The 15,288-nt window shown below is 40.8% G+C and overlaps 2 protein-coding genes across 3 annotated transcripts; one reads left to right on the top strand and one right to left on the bottom strand.

The window, feature by feature from the left end:
* Positions 1-1,432: 1,432 nt before the first annotated feature.
* tial1 (TIA1 cytotoxic granule-associated RNA binding protein-like 1) lies at positions 1,433-6,908 on the bottom strand. 2 transcript variants are annotated; one of them, XM_070915673.1, is made up of 11 exons: positions 6,812-6,908; positions 6,427-6,525; positions 6,229-6,283; positions 6,040-6,127; positions 3,928-4,003; positions 3,547-3,655; positions 2,955-3,050; positions 2,737-2,821; positions 2,367-2,490; positions 1,994-2,136; positions 1,433-1,750 (listed from the first exon to the last, which is right to left on the bottom strand). In XM_070915673.1, exons 1-11 carry the CDS (start codon positions 6,821-6,823, stop codon positions 1,627-1,629), a joined length of 1,011 nt encoding a protein of 336 aa, XP_070771774.1. In that variant the 5' UTR covers positions 6,824-6,908; the 3' UTR covers positions 1,433-1,626. The 2 variants fall into 2 exon arrangements, with proteins under 2 accessions (XP_070771774.1, XP_070771773.1); XM_070915672.1 differs by having other exon boundaries at positions 6,776-6,838.
* Positions 6,909-9,475: 2,567 nt separating this feature from the next.
* Positions 9,476-14,825, top strand: bag3 (BCL2 associated athanogene 3). The gene is made up of 4 exons (XM_070916173.1): positions 9,476-9,673; positions 11,889-12,224; positions 12,343-12,684; positions 12,811-14,825. The coding sequence occupies exons 1-4, from the start codon at positions 9,476-9,478 to the stop codon at positions 13,576-13,578; spliced, it is 1,644 nt and encodes a 547-aa protein (XP_070772274.1). The 3' UTR covers positions 13,579-14,825.
* The last annotated feature ends 463 nt before the right edge of the window (positions 14,826-15,288 follow it).

The following is a 15,288-nucleotide window of genomic DNA, read 5'->3' as shown; positions in this document are numbered from 1 at the left end:
ACAATTTGTCTTTACACAAGTGGATGATCAGGGGCTGGTTTTGGTGCTAAATCGAGTCGAGAGGTTCTTTGCAAAAACTCTCACAGACATAAGAAAGAAATGACTACAAATTAACTGAGGTTATCAAGAGGAAGGAAGAAAATACTTAAGATTCAATGTTTTTCTAGGAAACCAGCCCCAGAATCAGCACACAAAGTCAGTTGCCTTTACAAAGTTTGGGGGTTAAGCGGTTTTTACAATATTTTCTTTTTCTTTACATAGTGTAGCATGTGCTACAGCCTTTCCTTTGAGACACAGGGTTATATATTAGTCCAATCTAGGATACATGAAGGTGTAAACTAAAGTCCATCAAAAGTCTGCAAAGAACATGCTGATCACTCCAATACAAAACATGAAAAACGTAATATTTTTTGCTTTTAGAGCTGTGTAGGTGAAATTCTCTTTGTACACAAAATTTACCCAAGAGATACCACATCCCGCTTAAATCTCATTTAAAGCCACAGTTGTTGATACAAATAGTGTCTTCACATATACTGGAAAGGCAATCTACTGTTATGGGGCCTCTATTCACAAAGCATTTTCTATCCATATATCAAAATAGGACTGAATTTCTAGCTATGAGCTGAAGTTAAGCCCAGACCAACTTTAAGCAGGTTGGTTCATTCTTTATGGTTACCGATCATACCTGCTTGATCTGTGATCAGTGAACACTGTAATCACTGTGTACCATTTAAAAAAAAACTGACCTGTATGATAGAAATGACCCTAATCGATGCATTAAGACTCCAGTCGAGTTTTGTCTTCTGTTGTATAAAATGGCAGAAAAATGACATGTAAATAAACATTTTGAAGTCTCTAACAAACATTTTTCACTGAAATATAAAAAAGAAAAACATATTGGCAAAATGAGAGCAGTTATTGCTATATTTAATAATTCAATATTAATGTCAAAAAGTGTGAGGTTTCCAAGGATTTTAATCCTTGTCATGTTCCAGTGAGCTGTTGGAGTAAAGTGATTGCTTGTAGTAAGTGTGCTTTTAGCTCCACTACGATAACTATCTAAAATAACTAATAACTGGCTGTTTTGTGTACATTTCAGATTTTTCAGGTACTTTTTTGCTGAAATTTTGAATTTGAGAGGGAAACAAGTAGTAATGGACTCCACTGACTGTTTGATGGTTTGGCCCATCGGTCTACTTACTCGGCGTGCAATAAGAGGAAAGGCATCAAATGGTCTGCATCTCTGTTATGATAGCTGTCCAGTAAGCATGCCAACGCTGCAAATCCTCTTTGTCACAGTCACAAGGTTTTCATAGGGCCAAACATTCAAAAGGTTGGCATGTCCCTTAATATCTACTTAGACAAAGACAGTTGGTTTGGCTTTACCTCAGAGCACTTGTCCATAACAGAACTATGAATTACCATCAAATAAACTTCTGAGTCAATTGGACACTGTCATTAAAAACAATTGTTAAACTGGTTGTTTAGGAGCAACTATTAGCTACAAAAGGCTTTGTGAATATGGCCCCTGTCCTTCTTCTACCACAGCAGCTGCCAAGATGAGTGCTGTGTGGTCTACAAGAGTTGAGAAAATCCCCTTGGTATTAGATTTAGGTAATGGCCAGCTCACTGCGTTTGGTAGCCAGCCATGCTGAAGTTGGCCAGGTTGGACATGACTGGACCAGGCGGGGCTGCAGCCTGGGCTGACGGAGATCCAAAGCCTCCCACCCAAGACGGTGACTGGGACTGCCTGCAAAGATACCACCACATAAAGATCAGCTGTGTTATGAAATAAATCAATTCTCCCCAGGGTGGAGGAAAAGGTTTCATGTTTTATCTCAGAGAAAGTGTTTTAAAGTGAGACAGTGGTCAAGTTACCGCCATCACAGTTTAGAGGCATTTAATGACCTGGGTAAGTCTTCTGGCCTGTAACAATATAGTCATACAAAATGTTTATGAATTCATTGAACACATACTACAGAGTAAAACTCACTCTACTCCAAATCCTTGCTGGTTCCACGTCTGGCCGTACATGCTGTAGGAGGGAACTTGCCACCCATTGGTCACATACTGCCCATACTGCTGCTGTGGATTCCCATAGACTTGGTTCCACTGCCCCCACTGACTGTACTCAACCTAAGTAACACACACACACACACACACACACACAGGTCACATTAAAAAAGAAATGCAATTTACCCTTTTGAAAAGTACATTTTAGTCTGTTAGTCTATTTTTTCACCCTTTAAACATTTGTATAATAACGTTTCTGTTTCCTTTCATAATTTTGGCTAAAAAGGCATAATAGGGATCTTTTTTTGTTTTTTTAATCTTATCAGTTTTATTATCAGTGACGTTGTCTCTACCTGCTGTGGGTTTTTTGCCATGTCAGGAGATTCTTTGCCCCAAAAGCACTTCACTATGTGTCCTTCAATGGCTGTGCCATTTACTGAAACGATGGCATGGGCAGCACTGTCATGGGAGGAAAACCTTAAAAGGAAAACAGCAGCTTAGCAGTCACATTTATCAAACAGAATCTCTATCAGGCAATTCAGAAAATACACGGTATGACAACTTTGAGCTGACTGATCCCTCATAATAGCAGTGAGGTGAAGACAAACATGATAGAAAAGGCCACGGAGACTGAGTCAATTACTGACTGGCCTGTCACTGAGTCATGCAATATGCTTGTGTTGACATCTAGAGGCCAAATGCTGCAATGGACTGGGACATTACCTGATGAAGGAATATCCTTTCTCTGGGAAAACTCTGATTTCCATTATTTGACCAAACGGTGAGAAGGTCTGTCGCATTAGGTGTTCTGAAAGAGTCAAACGGGAAAGAAGGTTAATGTGGTTAGTTCTTAGGCTAATTGTGGAAAGTGAGTAATAATACTACCATTGCAATGTGACTAAGGGCTGTAACGATGCGTCTTTAGAGAACATGACACATGCCTGATAGTCCTAACTGGATCCCTCCACAGTACACGGTACAGTTCTGTGGACTGGACTGAGTCACGACGTCATCGAACCTCAGCTGCTTTGAGCCATCTGAAATAAAAACAAACATTTGTAAAGGGATGTTCCTACCTTTACACACAAACCTATAACAATACAATACTACAACACTATAATACTATACTATCATGACATCTATAATGAAACAACCTCCACTCCAGTATTTGTTGCCTAAAATTGAATGGGATTTATCAAAAGCTAAAAATAAAGTCTAGCATGGTAATATATAAATATTGTCACATTAATGATATTGACGTACTGGGTTTGGTATCCCCCCCGTCCCAGTGGAGCTCAATGTTCCTTTAAAGGCCCTGCACACCCACAGTGGTGTTTTCACTTATCCTGGCTGGTCAGACCTCTGCTCTGGGCAGAACTATGCTGGGTAAGGCACTGGGCTCAGAAGCGAATGTTTCTCACACTGTTCCACATAGAAATGGGACATTTGGTCTGACTGCGCCACGAGAAGAGCTCTAATCGTCCAAAATAAGTGAAATCCCCTGTGTGGGTGTGCGAGGCCTTTAAAACTTACTGTCCTGGGCACTCTTTGGAGCTGGTGGTTTACGTGTTGCCCAGTTGGTTCTGATTTGGCGTCCTCCAAGCCACTGTCCCCCCATGTTAACAATGGCATTCTCTGCATCCTATAAATCCAAATCAAAGACAGTTAGCCCTCTGGATTTGATGAATCTGTTAAGTGTATTAGTCACCGTAATCAGTAATCAAAATATAGTTTACTGTACTTTACTGTTTTGGATCTAAGTATTATTGAGAAACTTATGTAATGTTAGATGATTTAACTTGTTGGTTTCAACTATGATTCATTATATTTGAATTACTGTGAATGCATTAAAGTAGGATAATAAACGGAAAATAGAAATAACCTTCAGTCTGTGTTCTTGCACTGGAGCCTTACCAGTTTGTTGTAGAAGGACACAAATCCATACCCCTTTGATTTGCCTGTCGTCATGTCCTTCACAACACGGGCATCCCTGGAGGGAAACGTGAAAACAACTTCAGAGCACTTTCCAGCTGAAATGCTTCAAACTAAAAAGGAACCACGCAAAACACACTGAACTGTGAATCCTCTACTCTCTCCTACATTAATGTACATTAGCTATCATGACCTTGTACTGAGCACTGACTCGTAATATAACTTCAAAGCAACACTTGAAAACAAAAGAAACAAGTACAAATACATGCAGCCTACAGTATTGTTTTTAAATTATTTCAGATGTATTAATGGATCGTTGCCACTAGAGCACCACTTCTTGTTCAGTCTTCAACAGTAGGCTACTGATTTAAATTCACAAAGGAACAGATTATATGGATTACCATGCATTCTTAAAATCTGCTGTTGGTGCTCTTCCTACAAATAGAAATATATAGAAAATATCAAAAGAGAAAAAGGAATTAAAAGGCATACATGGCCTGTTAACTGATTTCTTTATTTTTCCTGGTCAATTCTTTACCACCAATATGGAGTATGGAGTTTGGGGAGCTGCAAATTTTGAGAAATTGACATTTTCAGAAATTTTGGAAGAGGATCATTGCACTACAAACAACACTATGCAAATCAAAATGAGACAATTTAAAACATAGATTGAGAGGAATACATTGAGTATTGGAATTTGTTAATCTAAGCTAGATCATGTTAACACATAGTATCTACAAATAAAGACATATGGAAAGAATGGAATAAATAGAGAAAAAAAAACTACATCTGAGTCTCCAGAGTGCACAGTTCCTTGCTGTTAGCCTTCAAGCTCCTGTCCAATCCTATGAGCATTTCTGTAAAATAACCAAAGTGCTATTACTTTACTGAGACCCACAACTAAAAGCTGTTCAGGTTCATACACACAGCTTACATTTGGCTGACATACAGTTTACTTACCACACCCTAAATATGCAAAGAAAAGCATGAGTAGGCTAAAAGCTGACACTTCAGTCATAAAAACAGAGAGATGCAGTGAGTAAGTAACTGGAATAAAGCACCTAACCATTCACAGGAAGTGTGTTGGTAATTAATAACTTAAATGAGGCTGTTCCAATCTGTTAAGAGTGGTTTTTAAAAACAAAGCAATATATACAATGGTAAGAGGTTCAGTATGTCTAATAATCACTGATAATGATGTTGTTCCATTAACTACACACATGGATGTAGTGTCTTTTAAACATGATATAAATTTGACAAACACATCAAGATCAAACAAAAATTAAGCGGTTCTCGCAACACTAACCATCTCTGTTGACTTCTAAACATCGCGTCTCACAGGAGACAACATTTTAGTCTGTTTACCTGATAATTTATTCTCTCAAAAAAAGATGTACATGTAGTACTAATTTTCAGTGGCACCCATCTCTACAGATGCTTTGTCAGTAGTGTCTCACCGCGTCATACAAGCTTTTGTTTCCCCTTTACAGTTTAAGTCTGTTTCTCAATATTCATTGCTGTGTGTTCTTTAGTAAGTTTTATTTGAATTGATCTCTTTGTTTTGGGTGGGGCATATTATGCCTTTATTGGATAGCCATCACCAGTGAGACAACAGGAAATGGGGGGGGGGTAATAAGAGAGGAGGGACCTTGCCGTTCATGGATGGCCTCTTAACCCCTAGGACCACCAGGGTGTCCTAGTGTTTCACATGATATCAAACGACTGCTTTAATCCGAAAACAAAATAATGTATCTGAGATCAGACATTGCTCATAAACTGTTGAGAAGGAACAAAAACCTTCAGGATGTAAGACTTTGTAGACCAGTGTTTCAAGTCATGAACACCAAACATTCTTTTTGTGATTTTGTGATGTGTAATTTTCTTAACATTTTTATTTTTACAGTTAAGTCAATACCCATGTTGTATGCATGTAAACATGGTCATAGATGGTTGTTTCAGAGCATAAGCTTGCAGAAGATTATTATGAAGTACCTTAATATTGCCCAACTTTAGAGAAATCAATCTGCTTGCATGGTAGCATTCAAATCATTGTACTGCTAATAAAAAGAAATACCTTTTTAAGTGAAAACTTACGAGATTTTCCCAAAAGGTGCAAATGCTGCCTTGACATCCTCAGTGGTAATCTCAGGGCTCAAATCACCCACAAAAACATGGAAGTGATCTAGAACAAAGCAAAAGACAAACAAAGGGAAAGGAAATATTTACTATTCTCTGGTAAACTTTGATTTCAGCAGATTAGAAAATCAATAGGTGAACACTTACTGGATGTGTCTTTCTTCAGGCTACTTGGAGTGGTGGCCCAATTTACTTTGACCTCCTGAAAGCAGGGAGTTCACAGAGAGCATTTACAACTATGACAAGAGACATTTTCTACACAAGGAACAAGGATCACAGGGGAATTCAGAAACAGTTGAGCCGCCTCACATCGTTTTTAATTTTAGACCAGACAAATTGTCCCACCTTTCCTAATATCTTCCTCCCGTTCATGGCTGCAAGGGCTGCAGCAGCATCTCTGTGTTCAAAGAACTCCACAAAGCAATAGGGGTCATTGCTTGTATGCTGCAAGAGACAAGGTCAAACACAAAGTTCAAAAGGTTGGTTCCACTATTTTGTAGACAACTGTGATATAGCTGCAACTCAAAACAGTTGTCTACTTTTATTTTATTCACATTTTCCAGTGGAGGCAGTTTTCCAACAGTGGGGGACCTCAACTAACAGTTGTTCATAACTTTTAGGTGAAACGTGGGTCAGTGGTCACACTCCAGATGTGAGGGACAGAGCAGGGGGCATAAAAAGAAAAGAAATAGACATACAGGAAGATAAAAAATATATCTTGACTGCTTACCTCTGTGATCATTTTACAACTTTTGCAAGGCCCTATCTGGGTGAAGAGTTGCAGAATCAAAATTTCGGTTACATCCTTGGAGAGGTTTCCCACATACCTGATGGGGAAGAGGAGGTTTTGAGAAAAGTGTTAAGTTTACTCCAGGTAACGATGAAGTGGCACCGATAGTGATACTTGTTCTGAAAAACTGACGCACATGCGGCTTATTTCGGTTGGTTAGTGGTGGTAAGTTATTAATGCGACGTTATTTAACGTTACAGTAGCTTGCCTGACTTGCAAGCTGGCCCAACGTTAGTAACAGCCAACGATGACAGATTACACGTATAATATGCGTGTTAATGGCTAATGAGTTTTTATGTAACAGTATCTCAACTAACCTGATGTTAGTGAATCATTAAATGTTTATGTTGTCTCGCAGTATTCACCAGGTTTGTGTAGACAGCGACTACCGTTAGCTAAGTTAGCCACCGGTTCGCTAACGATACCTAACGCTTCTGTTAAGACACCTAAAATTACTTACAGGGTTTTGGGGTGGCTTTCGTCGTCCATGGCCGATACCGACAGTCACCAGGGCAGAAAGCGTTAGTTACTAGCTAGTAACCTAACGTTAAACGACTCCGGTGTACGCTGTTGACTACAACAAGTAGCTAGCTTTTAACTAGCTTAGAAGTTAGCTAACCGGGCGCCAGTGTATACGTCACGCTAGAAGAGCTGAGGACGTGAGTGCGTGCGTGAGAAGAGCCCCGGCAAGAGCAGGGTACAAAAATCCACAATTTGTACAGTTTCAGCAGTGGAAATGATACATTTCTTAAGGATGGCTATGTTTATAGAGGTGGTTCGTTAGTTAATGACTGCAAAAGGCCAAACAGCGAACACATTCAGTAGTTATTTTATTACATTAGGCAACGTCTGGACGTAATTTGCGTAAGAGACTTTTATTTTGAAATGCGGAAGGGTAGGCTTGTTTTAATCACCGGTGTTCGACGGTTTAGGGAAGTGCCTCGAAGCCCGGGGACCTTTCTGGAATCTGAGTACAAATTCTGTCTTAAGCAGTGTTATTCTAACTGCACAAAAGGTGTATTGAGTACTGACTAATGTATCAAAAGGACAATAAGTCAAATTAGGAACATGGGATAATCTTCATTTTAAAAACTGTAATTAATAGTAGCACTAGTTTGCACCAAAGACTTTCCATTTTTCTCCTTGAATGAGTTTTTGGCATTTGCTTTTATGTTGAAGTAGTTTTATTAAAGTATTTGATTTCTCCTGTGTCATTATTAATTGTCAAAAAATAAACCCATCAAAAATACTGAAGGTTTCTCTTCATTCACTCTTCCCATCAAGGCGCAGTGATTCCAACTTGTGTTGAGCAACATTGAGGTCTTCACTGCATTAGAAGCCACCTCAGAGAGGGGTCAAGCCAGGACGGGTGGTGGGAGGTTACCAGACACATATCCATTCAGTGCTGGTTGGTAGGCTTGCAAACGTCAGAGATGGCCCGTGCAAATGTTCTGGAAACATCAACATCATCACTGAATGAAGAATCTGATAATAATATGTCAATGTGATTTATCACTGTATTAATGATTCCACTGACCAAAGGCATCAATTATTGTAGCACATACAACTGAACACTGTAGGGCTGACTGGAATTTTTTCCGCATGCAAAAAAACAAACATAATAAGACTTTTGTGTGTCACTAGTACACACACACACACACACACTGATACTGACTTAATCTCTGGCCACTTTATGATTCATTTGTATCTCCTGTATTGTGTTGCTACAATATAATAACCAATACAAGTCCCTATAATATTCCTTTTGAAAAACGTTTATTGAGCGGACTTATCTTCTTCTATATATCTTAGAAAGATAATGTCTGTGCTCTTTACACTTACAAACATCCATTTGCAGGCTTTGCTATTGTCAATCTTCTCACTATTTTCAGGTGTCCAAAAATACAGAAATCAATTGTCTTCAACTACGATTCAGACAGTCTCCAGCCAAGTGAGAATGAGTTTTTGGGGATTTACTTGTATTTTCCTCATAGTATGAGACTGGATTGGAGTAGCCATGTGATTAACGAGGATCTGTCATTAGAGGTGTCACTGTGCCCACACTGTATCACACCACCACAGTTCTGTAGTCATGTACCAAATCACAGCAAGCCCTGACTGAGTTCCCTTGGACAAGATTTATCACGTGGGAGTTTGAGTACATCTATTTGGGGGACCTTTTTTTTTTTTTATTAAGGAAAAGCTTGGGATTCCCTTGTCTAACACACAAAACATTATTCTCAACGCACAGGGGGTGTCACTGGTGGGGCTCCAGGAAGTCCCAGGAGTATTGGCTGAAGGGTGAAGATTTCCCAGTCAGCAGAAGATAATATGACTGTCATGATCGGAGCGGTCACTTTCTCCACAGCTGCAGCAGAAAATCCTCCTAAATGGGGCTCCCTGGGGGGAAATATGTAATGCAGATCAGAGGTTTACTTTGTGTCTATGTTGGGGGGGGGTCTGCGACACAACAGGTTTGGGAACCCATGCCACCGTATCCAGCGCTGTCCGCCCCCAACATTAACCCTGCTATTTCGAGAAACTTCCAGCCCACTTTTGCACGTCACTTGAAGGAATCTTTAAAGCGTCCGTCGCCTGTATAAAATGTTTCAGTACTCGACAACCAGCAACATGAACGGCATGAAGACACAGTCGCCGACACTGACGATGGCCAACAATGACAACGACCCTCTCCCCCTCGGATGGGAAGTCAAAATTGACCCTCAGACGGGATGGCCCTTCTTCGTGGATCACAACAACCGCACGACAACCTGGAATGACCCGAGACACGACACGAAAAAGGTAAAAAAAAAAAAAAAAAAAAAAAAGAGCCGCGCGATAAAGTTGGCGTGTCGGTGTTAACGGCTAACGGCTGTACAACTCTTTAACGGCTAATTTCCGTGTCGAGCGGCGGCGGCTGCGGTGCGCGTTTGGGTTTGATACGCTGTTAAAGCGGCAAAAGCGTTGTGCTACATCACTGTTGTATATTAATCTTGTTGACTGTAGGCCTTGTTTGGCACCGCCACCTCCCCCTCACAGACAGCTCATAAGCCTATTATAACGGGTGATCAACCCCGTTATGTTCCCGTGTCATGATCTAACACTATTATTACTCGATGAGTCACCCTGCAGTATGTAAAGGCTATCTCTGATGAGCTTCCAGCGTTTTAACCACGTTTCTTTCACGGTGGGAAATCACTGCGACGTCCAGCTCACATTAAACTTTTTCCCTTACAAGGATTGAGGCAGGTCCGCCTCACTTTGGCCTGAGGAGTGCACAGTACGACAGAGGCGCTGGCCGCCCCGCAGATCATATTCAGCTGGCTTTAATACATGTTGTGAAAACACACAGGTCTGCAGAGAAAACCCGTGGGCTGGAGTGAGCCTCGGGGGCTGCCAGTTGGTAATCTTTCGTCTCAGAGATAGACACTGTTGTCCAAAGTTAGTGTCCCGGAGAATCTGCTAGAAATACACAGCTGTCAGGGGATAAAATTGGTGCAATGGTGCTGGCAGTGTGCAGTGTCCCATGCTGAAATGGCAGAGGGCAAAGGGTCGTTCATAGCTATTTCATAACTTTGGTCTGTCACTGGCTTACATATAAATCTGTAGGCTTCTGCATTAGTTTTTAGAGCTTTGATCACTTTTCAGATATATCATTGACAGAGTGCTGAACTGTCAGTAGACCTGTTGCTTGAACTCCTCCATAGCTGCCATTGGCAGGTGTCTAGTCGCTTGCTACACTATGAGAAAAATAATTAAAAAATAGCATTAGGTTATTCCTGATGAGTCTCATTGTCTGCCAATGCCAGTGTTGTACTTTATGATATATGATGCTAATTGTACTTCCTGTGGTATCATAATAATTTCCCTGCAACAGTAAGTTTAATAGGGACTTACTTTCAGTGTGATTATTAGTATTGTCTGCAGACAAATGTATTCTGGGGAAGAAATTCAGTTATTCATCGTAATTCATGAAAAGCAAAAATTGAAAGATTGGCTCTTTCTTCTTCATGGAATTTGTGAAACGGCAGCGGGGCAAAACAAAGTTCTCTCCCTCTCTCTCTCTGTGTGACATAATGATGATTAGCTAATAACATGTTAGTTTAGAGGGTGTGCCAAACTATTGTGAGTGGGATAAGTCCGGATATTCAGCCAGGTGAATGATGTCACTTCGATTGTGGAGCAACATATCAAAACACAAACACTGCAGTTGTCTGACTGGGAATGTGCTGAAGTCCATGGTAGTCAGAAGTCAATTTCATTTATCAAATACTCAAAGAGGTGATACTTTTGGCATCCCCCTGTGGAAATGTCACATTTTAACCTATAACCTTTGCAGTTATCTCAGGACTGAGAGCACTCTCCTATTAAAATACCTCCAGGTTTTGAAAACCATTTGGTGGTATATATTAATATGTCTATAGTAAGTTTTTGGAGACAACATGTTTAGCTGCACATATTCAGATAAGAATGTTGAGTTCACGAGGTTTGTACTTAATTTAATCGTAAAGCTCTTAGTGGAGGAGTGAGTACCTGTACAATTTACTAGATGAAAAATATAAGCAAGAGTAGCTTGGTTAAAAATACTCAAGCATCTTGTTAGTTTTAGTAGTTTTCATAACTTCTAATTTGTCAAAATAAGCCAATCATTTGGCAAATATTTAATAATAATTAATAATTGGTTAAGGTTTAGGGATCATAATGTCAACCGAGTTTGTAGTGTTAACTGTAAATGACATCAGTATACTTACTAATAATGTATAATCTATTTTTGTCGTTAAATTGTTGAATAACTTTATTATAAGTACAGGAACCGGCATCAATGTTGCCGAAATGTCGTTGATTAAAAGGCTTTCCAAGTGCTTAGAGTAGTTTTTATTTACTTGCTTTCCTTTGCTGGATCTTGAAATAGAAATAAATGACAAGATTCTTGATATTCATTGTTGTAAAGCTATAATAATATAATATAATTAGTTGTGTTTTAATTCATATCTATATACTGTTGGCTGTGTTTCAGGTCAGAGAAGTGTCAGCAAATGGACCCAACATACCACCCGAACCAAGTCCTCAGGAGATGCAGAAGACCTTTGTGAGGGAAATGAAGCACCCCATTCTTCGCCCAGGTTATGTTCCTATCCCAGTCTTCCACGAGGGCGCAGAACTGAGGCAGCAACAGCATCCATGTTACTCCTACATCCAGCCAACCACTGCACAGAATATCCGGACAGATGGGCGGACACCTTCCCCAACGCCGGGGCTCCACTGTAGGCCTAGATCACCTTTACATGGACCTTCAGACAGCTGCTCAAGTGAGACTGGAATGGCCAGCTCGCCTGTTTCTCAAACAGCAGAGGTTGGACTTGAGTACCATAAGACTATGCCTGCTGCATTCAAGTATAAGTTAAGTTTTTCAATGAAAATAAATGACCAAATACTGACTTTTCCCTGTTTCAATTTAATTTACTTTCAAGGTTTATACTGCTCCGCATCACCAACCGCCACGGCCCAGCAGCACTGGGCTTCAAGCAGGTTACATCCCTATCCCGGTGATCCACGAGGGTGGAGGAGGCCAAACGCAGGCTCAGTTAAATCCCTCGGTCTACTCTCAGCGCGTCCCCTACACAGAGCACCAGCAGCCCTTCCACCGCATTCAGACAGACGAGTGGCCTGGCTACTCTGCAGCAATGCAGCCTCCCCGGGAAAAGGCTTCCCCGATACTGTTTCCCCAGCAGCATCGCGACTCTATTCACCTCCCACCTCATATTAGAAGCCAGTCACCTATTATAACGCAGGTTCTGGGAGAAAGACCACAGGTGATTTTACTTTAGTGTATTTTCACTTGGATTTGTCTTGATGCTCAAAAGTGTTTGATTTTCCACGTCAGTACGTGTTGACCTAGATTGTGACGGATCCTAATGACTTCTTTTTTCACTTCTAAGGTTCAGCAGCACGTCCTCACAAGAGACCCGCCCCAGAAAATGGAGCAGGAACAACAAAGCGCTCAGCAGAAACCCGAGAACACGCAGCTCCCCCAACCATTGCACACAGAAGCTGACGTCCAAAAGCCTCAACAACCTCAACAGTTCCAACAGCCTCCACCTCAGCAACCTCAACAGTTCCAGCAACCTCAGCAGTTCCAGCAGGCACCACCTCAGACATCTCCACAGCCTCAGCATCCTGAACAGTTAATGCAGTCGCAGCAACAATTCCAGCAGCCCCAGAAACCAGAGCAACCGCAACAGCATACTGCAGATATCACAGTTCAAATACCTCCAAAACCAGAGGCCCAGGACATGACAGCTGTGCCCCCAGAGGTCCCACCTGCAAAGGTAGAGGCTGAACAGGCTGCTCAGTGCCCAATCCACCCAGGCTTGGCTAAGGTACAGCAGATAGTCGACCGGGTCTCTAAACTGGAGCAGGAGGTGAAATGTTTTGATGGAAAGAAGAATGATAAGAAATACTTGTTACTGGAGGAGCTGCTGACCAAAGAGCTCTTAGCACTGGACTCGGTTGACCCAGAGGGTCGCGTAGATGTACGGCAGGCGAGGCGGGATGGAGTCCGTCGTGTTCAGACCATACTGGAAGAACTGGAGCAACTGGAGGAGCAGCCAGCCAGGCCCGCGGTGGAGGGAGACAGCCTGACACACAAGGGAGAGCCCAGCATGTTCACCAAGGAGAACGTTGAGCTGGCAAAGGAGATATCATAATGACAGCACACTTTGTAACGAAGAGGAGAGATAACCTGCTGTATATTTGATAGTGAACAAGTCTGCTCTGGCTAACTCTCTTCCTCCACCTCTATCTACAGCATTTGTGGAAGTTGCATGCATTGATTAACAGTGTTGGTATTTCCTACCATTCAGCACATAATTGATGGTAGCTCAGTGCAATCATGTTTTTCAAGCCAATGTTGTTGCCTTCTATGTTGTGCCAATGTCTTCATAATAAGACAGCTGTCATGATCAAGGTGTTGACAACAATTTCTAGTCAAATTAAAGTTTGAACAAGAGGCCTTTATCAATAAATGGAGGAAACGTAGAAGTATTTTCTTAAGAAATGTTATGTGTATTTGCCTTTTGTCTTGATCAAATATTGTATGAAGCTTTTCTTAATCCAGTCAGCACACCAGATAGTACACGAGTGCAAACATTGGGGCTTTAAAGCAGAACTCACTGCAAAACTCAGTCAACAGAAAAGCATGTTCCCCTTTATAGCCACATGGCTATGCTGGAGCTGCTTGGTCACAGGACACAGTGAATATGTTTATTAGATGCTGCTTTTTTTGGTGCATTACTGATTACTGATTTGCCGTCTTTGCACTTTGCCAATCGTTGAAATGCATCATGCTGAAAAATCAGCAGCACTTCATTTGAAATGTATAAGTTACACAAGTTTTGATTGATGTGTTTGAGTGTTTGTATGTGCATTGGTTTACTTGTTATTTCAAAACATTATATCAGTATTTATATCATTATATAGTATTTTGGTACATTTATGAATGTGTAATGACAAATGGAGGTGAGATGTGTATCTTACTTGAGATGTGAGACAATCAGCACTTGGTGCTCATGAGGAATCACAGTTTAAGATTGTCAGAATGTTCATGTATAACTACCAAAGCCACAATCTGGCTGTAATCTGTAATAACGCTAACACAAAAATGGCCTGAAAGCCTTAAAAAATGCCAACTGTGAGAGAATGCCCAATTCATAGACAGATCAACTGCAATCTGTCATTTAGAAAAGTTTGAAATTACTTTTAAGATAACCCTAATTGTTTGTGTTGTAATGTTACTGTTATACGATCATAAGCCATCTGTCAGGTAGGGTCACTGCCCAACACACCTTTACAAGTTATGGATTGTGGCTTAGTGTTGATTACAGTGTATGAGGAGCAGGCTGATGCATTGTTGAAAGCAAGTCACTTGGTATGGTTGAAAATAAAATGCATTTGACATGGATTTTGACTAATATTTGGGATATATATATATATATATATATAATATTTTGCTCTTCTTTTCTTCAGGTTGTTTTTCTATCATTAGGTATAATAGTTTCTTTAATTGTGTATATGCAGTATGCCTAACACTGAATTGAAGGTCCACCATGTTTACTCCCTTCCAAAGGAATCCATATTTGAATAATGTATGAGTGTGCCTGTGCTCCACTTGTGGATTTGAAGATATGTCCCTGAATCCCAGTCTTCAGCTGTCTCAAGTCTGGCTTCGTTGTCATTGTTTTCAATGGTAAGATTAACAGTTATGTCTCTCTGAGGTCAGCCACTCCCTGCCTTTTCCCTCAGAGCCCCACTGAGTCATAACCGAGAACATTTTTGCCCCCTTATTCCTAGGTGGGTGGGGACACTTAAAATGTGTGTAAGTGGTGTGTTTTGGGCTTTTTTATATACTAATGACCCTA

This window comes from Enoplosus armatus, chromosome 12 (genome assembly GCF_043641665.1).
Source record: "Enoplosus armatus isolate fEnoArm2 chromosome 12, fEnoArm2.hap1, whole genome shotgun sequence".
Classification (NCBI taxonomy): domain Eukaryota; kingdom Metazoa; phylum Chordata; class Actinopteri; order Centrarchiformes; family Enoplosidae; genus Enoplosus; species Enoplosus armatus.
The sequence above is the reverse complement of the archived record's forward strand: the minus strand, read 5'-3'. Positions and strand labels throughout refer to the sequence as shown.